The sequence below is a fragment of the Schistocerca serialis genome, chromosome 2, assembly GCF_023864345.2.
Source record: "Schistocerca serialis cubense isolate TAMUIC-IGC-003099 chromosome 2, iqSchSeri2.2, whole genome shotgun sequence".
NCBI classification, from domain to species: Eukaryota; Metazoa; Arthropoda; class Insecta; order Orthoptera; family Acrididae; genus Schistocerca; species Schistocerca serialis.
Window position 1 is genome coordinate 96,414,775 of NC_064639.1, and position 16,209 is coordinate 96,430,983.

The 16,209-nt window shown below is 44.6% G+C and overlaps 1 protein-coding gene across 1 annotated transcript in view; it reads right to left on the minus strand.

Moving 5' to 3' along the window:
• LOC126456776 (MFS-type transporter SLC18B1-like) overlaps window positions 1–16,209 on the minus strand; it is a 312,767-nt gene that overhangs the window by 220,554 nt on the left and 76,004 nt on the right. The window contains exon 2 of the mRNA XM_050092546.1: window positions 3,530–3,625. Coding sequence (XP_049948503.1) covers window positions 3,530–3,625 — 96 coding nt within the window. The remainder of the gene's footprint in view (window positions 1–3,529; window positions 3,626–16,209) is intronic.

Here is a 16,209-nt window from a genome sequence, read left to right on the forward strand (position 1 = left end):
ACCCCACACCCTCACCTCATTCCAGTACACTCACCGTGGGCCAGTAAAGAACTGGCACCACTGACTGAACACAATGTGGGGAGCCAGACGTGTGCATGTGAATGAGTGTTTGTGTGCATGTTTTTCCTACTGTGTGTGTGTGTGTGTGTGTGTGTGTGTGTACACCTTACCATGCCCAATTTGTCCCCCACATCAGCTAGCTGTGTGCTGCCATCTCATGCCCTGTCTATGAAATTGCGTGCCTAGTTGTCTGCCACCCATCCCCTCTACCTGCATCCATAGCTAACCCACAGACAGTTTCCCACTCCCCCACGAGCCGCCCGACATTTCCTCCCAACCCTTTCCCTGCCTCCTGCCTCTCAATTGCTCACCCCACACCCTCACCTCATTCCAGTACACTCACCATGGGCCAGTAAAGAGCTGGCACCACTGACTGAACACAATGTAGGGAGCCAGACGTGTGCATGTGAGTGAGTGTGTGTGTGTGTGTGTCCATGTTTTTTCTACAGATAGAAAAAGAAAGTGCATTCCAAAAGCTAGCTAAGCTTCATACATTTTGTTTCTGTGGTTATCAACGACACACAGCTTCTGCCTTTCGGTGAGACATCACTTTTGTTCCTAAATAATTCATTTAAAAATACAGTTTTGTTAAAATATTTCTGTTAGGGTAATGCGGCAGTTAGTTGAGATTATGCCTTGGCTGCCTATCTTCAACACTTCTCCAGGAAACTGGAAGAATCTATGTAAATTAATTTTTTTTGTACGTATTTATTTGTTTAACCTGATCTGATTAGGATCATCAGGCTCCCTGTTATGTCGGTCTTGAGTTTCATGCCTACAGCACGGTTTTTTTTTATCACAGTTTCATATTAAAATTATTACATCTTTGATAGATAGTATTAAAATGATTTGAGTGTCTGAAATGGCAGTGTGAGTAAATTGTTCTGCCTATGATCTAATAAAGTTAATACTGGTAGTACTTTTACTGCTGCAGCTGATGCCACTAATGGTGCTGCTGCTGCTGCTGCTGCTGATGATGATGATGATTAATAATTACACTGACAATAATCATGATAGTGGCAGATGTCAAAAGAATTTATAGGTGTACAAAATAGGTGTATTCAGACATTGTGAATACTGAGAAAAGGAAATTTAAGGAGATTGCATCAGCTGAGAATGCAGATCAGGTACGATTGAGGAATGTATGAGGGTAATGTGTGCATACAGGGACAAAGGTAATCATTATTGTTGCTTTAATAGATGTGTCATTAACTGCCATCTGAAGCTGGACATATTACTTAGTTCTCTAACATAATATGGGTGATTATTCCAGAGTCAGGTTCCCGCTACTGAGAAGGACTTTGAGAAGTTGGCAGAACAATTCAGTGGGACAGAAAGGATTTTGCTCTAATAGGAGTGGGTTTTTCCACCACGTTGTTAGACAAGAGCATCAATGCCGAGGAGAGATGTGAGAGAAAGTGTTTATTGATAAGGCCATAGACAAGATAGAGGGTATGGAATTCTCTGCACTTGTCTACATGCAGCCAGGATAATTGTGCATATGATGGTGAAATATGATCAAAAAGCCAAACATCACAGATATAACAAACAGAGGCAGTCATAATCAGTTCCAAGTGCTGTGACATTTTCTGAGAAAGGCCATGCAGGATAACATTGCTGTAATCAATAATTGGAGTGTAAGTGTTTGTACAAGTTTCTTTTTCATGTCAAGATGGAAGGGCTTTTTATATTTTTGTAGGGCATGGAGAGATACAGATGCCTTCTTGCACAATGCAGTTACGTGCTCAGTTCAATTTAGATTTAATCTATGAAAATCATCCACACCACAGATAAACATCCTTTGCTTAACGTTGTAGAAGAATTAGAAATTTTCATAGAAAACAAGAAAACCATCAAAATTTATTAAATGAACAAAAAGAATTTCATTTACATGGAGTCTTTCAGTTACTTGTGAAAGTGCTGTAGATAATCAGCCAAGACGTGTCATCTACCTACTGTATTCCCGAGAAAAATCCAGGATGGATTGTTCTCAGCAGCCAGAGACTGTGGTCACATGTGTGAGAGTTGTGTTTGCATGTTGTCCATTTCTGATGAAGGCCTTGTTGGCCAAAAGCTTGCTTTCTGGCTGTCTTTTTGTTCTGCCTATCTGCAACTCAGAATCTCTGCTATATTTTTTGTATGTCCATTCTTTTGGCAGGAGGTCTCTGGGACAATGGCCGTTTCCTATTGTGACAAAAAAAAAACCACCTACAGCCATCCTTATGATTTTATTTTATTTTGTTGTAACCAATTTCAATGCTTCCATGTGTCACCTTCCAGCTGTTGTTGATGCGGTACAGGTTGATGTGATCCCTGTATATATCACATCAGTTGCCAGCATTACTGGATTCGCAGATGATGTGTCAGCACTCCAACCATCAACTTCCAACTGAGTAATGCAGGCAACTGATGTGATATATACAGGGATCAAATCAACGCGTACCGCATCAACAGCAGCCTGAAGATGACGCATTCAAGCACTGAAACTGGTTGCAACAAAATAAAATACAATCATAAGGACGGCTGTAGGTATTTTATTTTGTCACAACTCTGCTATAAGGTGAGTAGCAATATCTATTGCCATATTACCCTAACAAATATATTTTTAGAAACTGTATTTTTAAATTTATAATTTTAACGATATATGTGTAAAGATTTTTAAGAGCTATTTTAACAGGTATTACAGCACAATGAAATTTTCTCTAGTGCGATAACAACATGTCTGTATACAAGCTCATAAAAGTGGTTATATTTCTACTTTCTGCAGAAAATTAAATTTCATAACAAATGGTAGCAATTTACCATAGTTTGATAATAATGTAGTAATTGATATATACTGAGAAATTCAAACCATATATATTGACAATGTTATCAGCCAACTACTGTACTTTAAATGTAAATTACCATAATATAAATGGAATATGTTCCTTAATGCCAATGTAAGTGTGCGTATCATCATACTTTGTATATTCCTGTAAATTCCAGAGTTTTTGATCATGTTCTTGTTAAATAAAAATGCAAAACCAGTCAACCCTGAGTGTGACTTACGGCTGTACAGTAAAACTTACGTGTCATCCAATCACATCCTCTTGGTGATTCACTTTTTTTTGTGCAGGCAGTTTGTTTTGAGAAACATAAAACAATTTGTACCAAAACAAAATTTTGCTATTACAAATATTGAACAACAGCTGCTCTCTTTAAGAACCATACGGTAGTCTGGCTTCTCCACAGTTAGATGTCTAACATGCTTAGTATATTTATTCAGTAAATCTAGTTTTATACTACCACATGTTGTCGATCTATCAACCAACGACAACTACTGTTGCTGCTACTGCTGCTGATATTACCATTACATGCCACATAAATTTACACAAGGACCATTGGACTATTGCACTGGAACAACTAAACATCACAGAGAGCACTTTACTTAGGAATTTTATGAAGAAAATTAACTACAATATTAACTTACAATTTTACCAAACACGGGAGAAGAGATGAACATTACTAAGGCATAGAAGCTGAACACTAGCCCTGAGATGGTGTCACTCATTCCTTTCTGGGCTGCCTGCAAAACAAAGGAGAAAATATAAACCTGGCAATGACAACTGAAATCTCAAAAACATTCAAGTTTGTTAAAATGCAACAAACAGAAATAATGTCCCAAATAAACCTTAAGTTAGAAAATGTCAGAAACAGTGAGCAAGACTGCAGAGAGATGATATATTGCAGGACCAGCAATTCTCTTGTTTGTTATGACTCTATCAAACTCAGTGAACAGCCATTATATGGATGATGATGATGATGATGATGATGATGATGATGGTGCTGATGATGGTGCTGATGATGATGGTGGTGATGATGGTGATGATGATGATGATGATTTGAGGTGAGGGGCCCTCAACATCATAGTCATTAGTGCCTTGACAAAAAGTCAGTATGCCAATCTCATGGGTGTGCACGAAGGCTGTCCCCACATGAGAAGCAGGTTATAATGTATTTAAGTCTGCCTCCCTTCCCCAACAATTTAGGGATGAGGCCTGACAGTTCACAAAATTTCATGACTCTTGTAACACTGAAATCAGTATCTGTGAGGATGATGGGCAGATCTCCACTGAGACTGAGGGCTGCCCTAATATCAATACATAGTATACACGTTGCCAAAATATGCTGAACTGAAACTGGCATGACGCAAACTTCACAGGGTGTTGGATCCTCCTGCCGGAAGAGGAAGCCATGTGTTAAAGGGCTACGTCTGATGCACAGTCTGGTAAGTAGAACCTCCTTCCAGTGGTGAGGCTGACATGAAGGCGGCCATGACTCTGTGGTTGATTTGAGCAACCGCAGTTTGTTTTCTGTCATCTGCAACCAGTCTCCCATCAAAGCTTGATGCATATGTCAGAAAATGAGATGATGGCATGCAACAGGATGGGACATTCAGTGACAGCACCATCCCGACACACTTCCTTGGCAGTTTTGTCGGCCATGTCATTTCCTTGTATCCCAATGTGGTAAGGTACCCAGCAAAAGATCATCTCTTTGCCACAATATTGGAGCCGCTGTAAGGAGTCATGGATAAGCTGAATCAGCTGGTCTACTGGATACATTTGGTGAACTGGTTGCTGTGCAGAAAGTCAGTCGGAACAGACAAGAAAACTTGTATGGTGATGTTCATGAATCCTCTCCAGGGCCATCTGAATGCCTTATAATTCCACATCATAATTTGCAAATTATTCAGAAAGACACACTTTAAAACCACTATCACGGAAAACAGCAGAAACAACCGAGGACATTCTCTTGCTGTGGTAGATACCTAAAATGGCCAAAATCAAAGTTGTAAAGTACATAATCTGGAGAATAAGTTTTCTTGTCAAGTTTAAAATCACTTTGTACCTCTGAAGACACCAAGGCGGCAATGCGTTGCATCCCTGGCTCTGTTTTTTTATGTCTGATACATCCAGATCATTGAGACAGTCTGTAGAACGTATCCCAAATGGCTTGGTCACATGGGGCCAATTTCTGAACAGCCATTCAGCGGTGGGTTGGACCACTGCACTAAATGCCAATGACTGAGGTGATGCCGAGATTTTCAATGTCTGTCGAGCCAAAAGTATACAGAGTCGAATCCAGAGTAGTGGTTCACCAGCCTCTGCACACAGGCTCAGAACTGGGCTGGTCTGAAAGGCTCCAGTCGATATCTGAATGCCCTCATGGTGGACAGCGTCTAACATCTTGAGGTAGGAATTACGGGCTGATCCACAGACAATGCTGCCATAAGGGAAACATGATTGAACAAATGCCCTATAAAACTGCAGGAGGCAGGACCTGTCAGATCCTCTTGTTTTTCCAGTAAGGCATTTCACAATATTCAATGACTATAAGCCCTTTGTGCATAGGTCTTTGAGATGTGGGAGCCAAGTTAATAGTGAGTCAAATAATAAACCCAAAAAGTGCACAATTTCTTGAAAAAATAAAATATTGTCCCCCAGTGTGAGCACTGGTTGGTTAAAACTTCGATGAGCATTGTTAAAATTTATACATGCAGTCTTCCTCGGGCGAGAATCAAAAACCAGTTGTCTTGGACCCCTATTTCCAGCCTCCTACTTGTCAACTCAGCTGTCTCATTGTCATTGTAAGATCAGACAAAGAGTAGAAAATTGCAAAGTCATCCACAAACAGAGAGCATTTGACAGGGCTCCTGACTGTGGAGAAAATGCCATTGACACTGATGGCAAACAATAGGACTCTGATGACACTGCACTGAGGGACCTCATTCTCATGAACACAATAGTCAGACAAGGCATCACAAATGCAATAACAAATTGCCAGTCCTCGAGAAAGGATTGGACAAGAAGTTGCAGGCATCCACATAGTCCCGATTCACGAAATTGGCGAAGGATGTTGTACCTCCAAGTAGTGTCATACACTTTTTCAAGTTCTAAAAACACACAAACCAAATGTTTTCAGTGTAAGGAGGCCTCTTGAATTGCCATCTCCAGTAGAAACCGCATTGGGAGCAGCTCAGGATTCGAGCAGCCAGACAAGGTGGCAGGTGACCATACATTCAAGAGACTTACCCATACAATTGGTAAGAGCTACATTCCTGTAATTGTTAGGAGCACTACAGTCCTTGCCTGGTTTCAAGAACTTAATTAATATTGCCTCCTTTCAAATTGTGGGGTAGTGTCCATGAAACCAGATCAGTTTGAAACAAGACAAGAGCTGTCCTTTTGCTTCAGGGTACAGATGATGAAGCACGGCATAATGGATTTCATTAGGTAGTACTTTTACTGCTGCAGCTGCTGCCATTAACAGTGATGCAACTACATGTAAATTTAATATCTAATAGCCACATTTCTTGTGTTTTCATTTTTGTTGGAAAGTAAACCGATTTTGACACATATTACAAGTTCCTAATCAGGGGCAAATTATTTAGTTTCACCTGAATGCTTCGATAGTTAAGTTTTTGAATATCTGCATATTATAAGACAAAGTTCCTGTGTGTTCATCAGGGTCTACAGTAGAGTTGCGCAGCACGTGCCAATAGTCCATTTATCTGCATAGTTTAGTTCTCCGTGGTCTTTAGTATGGGCAGGGACTGCGATTGTTGTGTGTGGATGCTAGCCGAGTTGGTGAAACTTTGCTCTCAGCTTCAGGCTGTGAAGGCTTCGGTTACACAGCTTGAGGCTGCAGTGGATGGGCACCACTGTTGTGGGCCAGCCGTGGGGATCCAACAGACGTCCAGCATGTCCGAGTCCTCTGATCGGTCCTCACCGGTGGCCAACCCAGTTACTGCTCACACTGAGGTTGACCCCTCACCTGTGGTAGAGTGGGAGGTTGCCCCAGAGCAAAGCAGGTGATGAAAGACTTCCCAGGCTGCTGCACATAAGGCCTCCCTGGTTCGTCTGACAAACAGGTTCCAGATGCTGTCTGTGGCTGACACTTTCGCTGAGCCAGATGCTGTCGCCTGCCCTGTTTCAGAGGAAACCACTCAGCGTGCAAGATCCAGGCAACCACAGAGGGTGTGGTTATTGTTAGTTGGGAGCTCCAACATTTGGCGTGTTATGGAGCACCTTTGGGACTTGGCTGACAAGAAGGGAAAGAAAACCAATGTGCACTCCATGTGCATAAGGGTGGAGTCATTCCAGATGTGGAAAGGGTCCTCCTGGATACGATGAAGACCATAGGGTGCAGCCAACTGCAGGTGGTTGCTCACGTCAGATAACCATGCCTCCTTTCGAACACACTAAAATTACTAACTGTTGGACCATGCCTCTTTAGGCGGTTTGCAGTTTTAGTGTGTTCCGAAGAAGGCATGGTTAGCCACACCAAAACTTAGGTCAACATCTGGGTTCCATTTGCAATCGAGGTGGACTCCTTATAATCATTAAATGACATAAGCATTAATGTCAGTGGCGTTGAGAAACAACTGAAATCGTTAAAACTGAACAAAGCTCCAGGGCCCAATGGAATCCCTGTCAGATTCTACACTGGTTGGTTGGTTGGTTTTGGGGTTTGATGGGGGCTAAACATCGAGGTCATCAGTCCCCAGTTCCAAACAGACATACTTGTAAAAGGCCTATACAGTAACAGCGTAACCTCTGCACCCAGAGAGAGGGAACACCAAAAAGTACAGAGCAAAAATGAACACCGCAGTAACACAAAACAGAGGACACTCAAAAGGAGCAGAACAAATAGTTGACTAGAGTAAAACAGACTACATTGGTTGATGGATCAGGTAAAAGGTCAACCACTCAACTATAAACGAAGAACCTCCAGCTGGAAAGCGTTGATAGAGGTATCAACACAACTTGTTACCATAAAAGACACTATTTTGGTATCCACGTCACAATTAAAAGTCACTGGAGTGGGTGTAGCCTGAGAAATCATGTGAGAGCGCCAACACTAGAGCGAGTGATAAAACCCAGCTGCATGGGTAAAATGTAAAACTGAGTCAGCTATAGAGGCATTGTCACCAAGAATTAAAGGAAGTGCAGCTGGTAACTTAAAGGACTGCCGCAAGGGGAATAAAAGGGGGCAGTCCATCAGAAGATGGACCACTGTCAGCCCTGCATCACAGCGACACTTGGGCGGGTTCTCACGACGAAGGAGATAGCTATGGGTCAATCACATATGTCCAATTCGGAGATGGCAGAGAACAACTGAGACCCTAAGTGTGTCCCTCAAGGATGAGTTCCATACGGTCATGGACGACTTGACCATGCGGAGCTTATTTGGTGTGTTCAAGACAGACCATTCAGAGCTCCAGACATCGCGGACCTTGCAATGAAGGGCTGACCGGAGGTCTCTTTCCACGAGACCAAGCGCCAGGGGTGGCAAAGTGGTGGCCTGCTTGGCCAACCGATCAACACATTTGTTTCCTGGAATGCCTATGTGGCCCCAGGATCCACACAAAATGTCACTGAACGACCACACTTGGCGAGAGCAAAAACAGCATCTTGAATACCGTGCACCAAAGGGTACCCAAGAAAAACACTGGTCGAGTGCTCGCAATCCACTCAGGGAGTCACTGCATATGACAAATGACTCCCCAGAAGGGTGAGCAAGTGCACAATAAAGAGCAACCGGCTCCGCAGTGAAAACACTGCTCCCACAAGGCAGGGAATGCTGCTCAATGTAGTCGCCATGGATGAAAGCAAACCCAGTGCATCCATCGACCACAGAACCATTGGTGTAGACTAGATCTGCATCGCGAAACGAGGCAAGAAGAGCCAGGAATTGTTGATGAAGACTGGCAGGTGGAACAGAGGACTTGGAGTCGCAGGACAAATCCAACCAAAGCCGCAAGCGAGGGAGGGACGAAGGAGGGGTAGAAGAAGAGGGGCGGATGGATGGGGGAAGGGGAAAGGACTCAAGCGACGAGAGAAGGGAACGAACGCGGACCGCAATCTGGAGACCTGACCTAGGCCACCGTCGTGGGGAGGGGAGTGCAGAAGATGGAAAAAGGAGCCTGCGGTTTGGGTGGTCAGGCGAGGCATGGATGCAGGCAATGTATGACGCAAGCAACTGTTGTCGGCAGAATCGTAGGGGAGGGATTCCAGCGTCTACAAGAAGGCTAGTCACCGGACTAGTGCGGAAGGCACCTGTTGCCAGTCTGACACCACAATGGAGAATCAGGTTGAGGATCTCCAATGTTGAAGATGCTGCTGAGTCATACACAATGCTCCCGTAGTCGAGACAGGACTGGACTAAGATCTTATAGAGCTGTAGGAGGGTTGTTCGTGCAGCCCCAAAACAGTGTGGCTAAGGGAGCGAAGCATGTTGAGGTGCCGCCAGCACCGTTGTTTAAGCTCGTGAAGATGAGGTGTCCAAGTAAGCTGAGCATCAAACAGCATGCCAAGGAAGCGATATGTCTCCTCAATAAGAAGGAGTTCATTGGCAAGGTAGAGCCCTGGATGGAGGTGGACCATTTGACGACGACAGAAATGCATCACTCAGGTCTTAGAGGCTGAGAACTGAAAACCATGGCTGGATGCCCAAAAATGTGCCATACAGATACCTCCCTGCAGCCGCCGTTCAGTGACACTGATGCTTAGGGAACTGTAATAAAGACAAAAGTCATCGGCATATAGAGAGGAACAGACTGATGAGCCCACCACAGCTGCTAGACCATTAATCGCCACCAAAAAGAGGGGAACACTGAGAACCGAGCCCTGCGGGACACCGTTCTCCTGAATATGAGCAGAGCTAAAATAAGTGTCAACTCTAGCCCGAAAGGAGCGATTGGAGAGAAAATTCCGTAGAAAAATCAGAAGTGGACCACGTAAGCCCCATTTGTGCAGCGTAGCAAGGATATGATGGCGCCAGGTGGTATCGTATGCCTTCCGAAGATCAAAGAAAACAGCAACTAGATGTTCTCGCTGAGTAAAAGCTGTATGAATAACCGACTCTAGGGAGACTAAATTGTCGATCGCTGAGCGGCCCTGACGGAAACCTTCCTGTTGCTGGGCTAGGATGCCCCAAGCTTCGAGGATCCACATGAGCCGCCGACTCACCATCCATTCCAGGAGTTTGCACATAACGTTGGTAAGGCTGATTGGGTGATAGCTATCAACCACCAGCCGATCTGCACCGGGTTTCAGCACCGGGATGGTAACGCTATCCTGCCAACGAGTTGGGAAAATGCCCTCCATCCAGATGCGGTTAAACAGGGCGAGTAATTCACCCTGACAGTGCACCGAGAGATGGCGAAGAAACTGGTTGTGAATTCGGTCTGGACTTGGAGAGGTATCGGGGCAAGCTGTAAGGGCACTTTGGAACTCCCAGTCATTAAATGGGGCACTGTATCGTTCCCAACGGTGTGTGTGAAACGACAACTGCGTACGCTCAGCCAGCTCTTTAATGTTGTGGAATTCTGCACTGTAGCCTGCTGTCACAGAAATACGAGCGAAGTACTCTGCCAGATGTTCGGCAATGGCGATTGGGTCAGTACAAACTGTACCCCGAAGAGAAAGGCAAGGGACAGACGCATGAGGGTGAAAGCCAAAAATGCGCCGAACCCGCAACCACACCTGAGATGGGGAGGTGCGAGAACCTATGGTGGCACATATCATTCCCAGCAGTCCTGTTTGCTCTGCCGGATTAACCACTGAGCCCGGGCCCGCAGCCATTTAAAGGCAACCAAATTCACTAGGGAAGGATGACGCCGGTGCCGTTGCAGGGCTCGACGGCAGTCCCGGATAGTTTCTGCAATCTCTGGTGTCCACCAAGGGACTGACTTACGCCTTAAGGTACTTGAAGAGCAGGGGTCAGTTGCCTTGGCAGCCGAAACAATGGCCATAGTGACCTCGTCCACTGCCAAATCAATGTCACCAGGAAGTGGAGCAATGGCCATAGTAGCTGAGGTGTATGCTGCCCAATCAGCTCCACGAAGAGACCATCATGGCAGCTGGTCAGGGGGTTGGGATTGAAGAAGAAAAACCAGGATAGGAAAGTGGTCGCTACCACAGAGGTCGTCGTGGACCCTCCAACTGAGGTATGGAAGAAGACCTGGACTACTAAGAGAGAGGTCAATGGCCGAGTATGTGCCATGAGTCAAGCTAAAATAGGTGGGAGCACCAGTGTTAAGCAGGCAAATGTCCTGCTGTGCCAAGAAAGCCTCAACGTTCCTAGCCTGGCCTGAGATCTGGGCCCCACCCCATAAAGGGTGGTGGGCATTAAAGTCCCCCAAAAGGAGGAATGGGGGGGATGGGGGGGGGGGGGGGGGGGAGCTGGGCGAACAAGGCAGCTAGGTCGGCAAGAGGGACAACCTCATCCAGGGGAAGGTAGAGGCAACAGATGGTAAGCTCCATTCCTGCCCAGATTCGAACAGCCACAGCCTCAAGAGCCATGTGAAGTGGCACTGGGGCACTAGGAACAGTGGCAAGAACATAAACACAGACACCGCCAGACACCCTGTCGTATTTTACACGGTTCTTATAGTGACCCCGGTAGCCACAGAGGGAGGAGGTCCGCCGAACAGGAAACCAGGTTTCCTGCGGCACAAAAGCTGTTTCAACTCAGCAAGGTGGTGGAAAAAACCACAGCAATTCCATTGAAGGGTAATGGTATCCAACTGTGAAGACATGAAAGAACCTGGGGGGGGGGGGGGGGGGGGGGGGAGGGGGGGGGATAGGTTACGCCTTAGAAGCGCTCACCGCCACTGATTGCAAAATAGCCTGATCAACTTCCATAGGAGCTGCGGGTTGAGTAACATCTAGCTCCTAGCTTTTTCTTCTTTCTGGTAGAGCCCCATTTGTCCCTCGGTTTATCAGGCTGGGTGGGCTTTTCCGACCCAGTCTCAAGGACTGAGGAAGACCTGGAAGCCCTACAGCCCTTAGGTGGTGGCTTTTTCAGCCACTGGCTGACAGCTGGAGGGGCAGTAACCGTGGAAGGGAGGGTACCAAGCAATCCCTTCCGTGCGAGGGGAGCCAGAGGAGGCGGTCACTTCTCCGGCTCAGAGGTGGGGACTGAAGTCCCCGAAGAAGGAATGGTTGTTACTCCCGATGTTGATAACAGGGGAGCAACGGAAGAGGGTGTTCCCCCAACTACCTGGGGGGCAGGAATAGACGGCTGGGCTGGAGGGCCCACAAAAGGTGGCTGAGCCTGGGGGCTCGTCGCCAGGAATGGTGACATCAAAGCTGCTGCAGCAAACATCGATGAAATGCGCACAAGGTGAAGTCGGTTGTACTTGCATTTGGCCTCTGTGTAAGTGAGCCTATCCAAGGTCTTATACTCCATAATCTTCCATTCTTTTTGATAAACCATGCAGTCTGATGAGCAAGGTGAATGTTTCTGCCCGCAGTTGACACAAACGGGGCGGCGAACACGGGACGTTGGGGTGGGAGGCACGTCCACAATCCTGACACGTAGGGTTGGCATCACATCTCGATGACATGTGCCCAAACCTCCAGCACTTAAAGCAGCGAATGGGAGGAGGGACGTAAGGGATTAACATCACATCGATATATCATCACCTTGACCTTCTCGGGCAGGGTGTCTCCGCCGAAAGCCAAGATGAAGGAGCCGGTGGCGACTCTACTATCTTTAGGTCCCCTGAAGACACGTCGTACAAAGTGGACACCGCGGCGTTCCAGATTTGCATGGAGCTCGTCGTCAGACTGCAAGAACAGGTCACGATGAAAAATAAGTCCCTGAACCATATTGAGGCTCTTATGAGACGTAATGGAGACTGCAACATCACCGAGCTTGTCACAAGCAAGCAATGCCCGTAACTGTGCTGGGGATGCTGTCTGTATGAGGACTGCTCCAGACCTCATTTTAGACATGTCCTCAACTTCTCCAAACTTGTCCTCTAAATTTTCCACAAAAAACTGAGGCTTTGTGGTCAGAAATGCATCCCCATCTGTTCAGCTGCAAACCAGAAATCAAGGAGAATACGTCGCACCAGGTAATTTAGACTGCCGTTCCTCCCCTGGTGTGGACAGGGAAGGGAATGATTGGGGGTCATACTGTAAAGCATTGAACTTTCCTTTCTTAGAGACTCGTTTTTACACACTATTCGTATTTCATTTCACGGTGTTCCCACGAGCAGCTAGGGGAAGGAATGTCCACCCAGACAGAGCTCCGCCTGCCTGGGCAAGCCTAATACAACAGAGGTCACCCACTAGCAACTGTTCTACCTAAACAGCCATGCGTCTCCTTGGCACACAGCACACCTTGAGATTGAAGGTTTTTTTGTAGAGGTTTATACCATCCTCGCGACCCAGGCAGTTAAGCCAAGATCCCCGGGCTCCATACCGTACAAAGTTCCACCGTCACACCTTACGGTGGTCGTTTAAGCACACTCAGAGCTTACGGTCTTGAGGACTGGTGGCACTTCCCAGTCCTCAGCTCAGGGAACCCGGGGTCGCCAAGCCCGTACCCAGCAACTAAATGCTGAGCGCCCTGAAGGGCAGATTCTATACTGAATTTGCGACTGAGTTAGCACCTCTTGTCACTATAATCTATCATAGATCCCTCGAACAAAAAACCATGCCCAGTGCTTGGGGGGAAGATCACATTGTCTACAAGAAGGATAATAGAAGTGATCCACAAAACAACTGTCCAATATCCTTGACATCAATTTGTTGCATAATCTTAGAATATATTCTCAGGTCAAACATAATGAGGTATCTTTAAGAGAATGACCTCCTCAGTGCCAATGTTTTTAAAAACATCAATCATGTAGAACCCGGCTCACACTTTCCTCATGACATACTGAAAGCTTTGGATCAAGGCAACCAGGTAGATGCACTGTTTCTTGATTTGATTCAGAACCATACCTACCCTTACTGTCAAAATTACGATCATACGGGGTATCAAGTGAAATTTGTGATTGGATTGAAGACTTTCTGTTAGGGAGGACATGACATGTTATCTTGGATGGAGAGTCATCATCAGATGTAGAAGGAACTACAGATGTGCCCCCAGGGAAGCGTGTTGTGAGTCTTGATGTTCAAGTTGTATATTAATGACCTTGCAAACAATATTGATAGTAAAATTAAGTATTTTGCAGATGATGCAGTTATATAAAATGAAGTAGTATCTGCGAGAAACTGGATAAATATTCAGTCAGATCTCTATAAGATTTCAACATGTTGCAGCGACTGGCAACTTGCTCTAAATGTTCGAAAATGTAAAATTTTGCACTTCACAAAATGAAAAAATGTTGTATCCCATGACTATACTGCAATATCAGTGAGTCACTGTTGGAATCAGCCAACTTATACAAATACATGGGTGTAACATTTTGTAGGGATATGAAATGGAATGATCACATAGGTTCAGTCGTGCGTAAAGCAGGTGGTAGACTTTAGTTTATTGATAGAATGCTGGGGAAGTGCAATCAGTCTGCAAAAAGAGATTTCTTACATATCACTTGTGTGACCCTCCCTAGAATGTTGCAAAAGTGTGTGGGACCCATACCAGATACAATTAACAGGGGATATTTAATGTATACATAGAAGGGCAGCATGAATGGTCATGTTTGTTTAATCCATGGGAGAGTGTCACAGAGTTACTGAAGGAACTCAAATGGCAGACTCTTGAAGACAGATGTAAACTATCCTGAGAAAGTCTATCAACAAAGTTTCAAGAACCAGCTTTAAATTATTACTCTAGGAATGTACTACAACCCCCTATGTATTGCTCACACAGGGATCATGAGGATAAGATTAGAATAATTACAGAGGTATTCAAACAATTATTTTTCCCAATCTCCATACACAAATGGACTGGGAAGAAACCCTAATAACTGATACAATGGGACGTACCATCTACCATGCACCTCACAGTGGTTTGCAGAGTATAGATGTAGAAAATTGTGTTTCAAATCGAATTTCAAACATACACCTAATTCATACAAATAATGGCACTAATGTCATATTTGGACTTTCATAACATTAAAACAATATTTAAAACTTGAGAATTCACATTCAGACAAGGTACAATGATAAACTGCAATGTAGTCTAAGAGCATCGCTAACAGACAACCCTCATCAAAGTACTTGCACTATTGGAAATAGTAATGCTAAATTGTATTTATACAGAATGTGGTTATAAAAAAAGTGGATATACTACTTTCAGGTTACCAATACGTGTTCGATATTTAGTCTTCATCTGAACAATCATCAGTGACCCTCATACAGGTGCATCCAAAATGTTCGGTGAACGGTCTCGGAAAACAAAGGTAACAAGAGTTAAAAACAAATTATCTTTTCTGGCTTTGAAAGTAATCACCATTAGCTTCAGTACACTTCTAACACCAGTTCTCAAGCTGTTGGAATCTGTCAGCAAGCGCTTCTTGTGGAGTCACTTGAAGCAAAGTGGTCACGCCGATTGTCTGTGAAGCATAAGCCTTTCCAAGGTAACTGACAGAGGGGAATCAAAAAGAAATCACCTGGCACCAAATCTGGAGAATTAGGAAGGTGTTCAGGAACAGTCACCTACTGTTGAGTGAGAAAGTAAAACATACAGGCATTGCAGATATCCTACAAAGTGTAACCACAGTACTTTGAGCTGTTCCACAAGATGTGTTTTTTAAAAGTTCCCAACAGAATTACAACCGATGTCAGAAGTGTGTTCTAGCTAACAGTGATCACTTTGGAGGCCAGTAAAGATATTTTGTTTATAACTCTGGTTTTCTCTATTTTTCTGAGGTCATTCATTGAAATTTTCTCACACACCTTGTAAGTAGATCAATAGGCAAAAATAGTGTTGTCTTTGGAAAGGTGCATCATATTTGGCACAGAAAAATTGAGTCATGATTTGATTTCTAAATGTGCTGTGGGAAAGTCATGTATGTAATTTGCATGTCTTTCAAAATATTGCGTAATATAGTCAACCATGTTTAAAGCATAATGCATATAACTCAGAAGTGTAAACAGAAGCAACAATACACCATGAAGATTACTGAACCTAACAACATTTTCTTAATTTGCTTCAATTAATTGCACAAAATCCATTATGTAATAGCTACTTTGAACCTGGAGCTACTAACTATGCATCTTTGCCTACTACTTATCACCTAGAACAACTATGTATATTGGGCCCCCTAGTTTTCTTGGGTATAACAGAAATTGTAGAGCTGAACTCAGATCAGGTGAGATGCTACTTGGAAATTCCATTAAGATTTTGAAGGGAGGTCACATG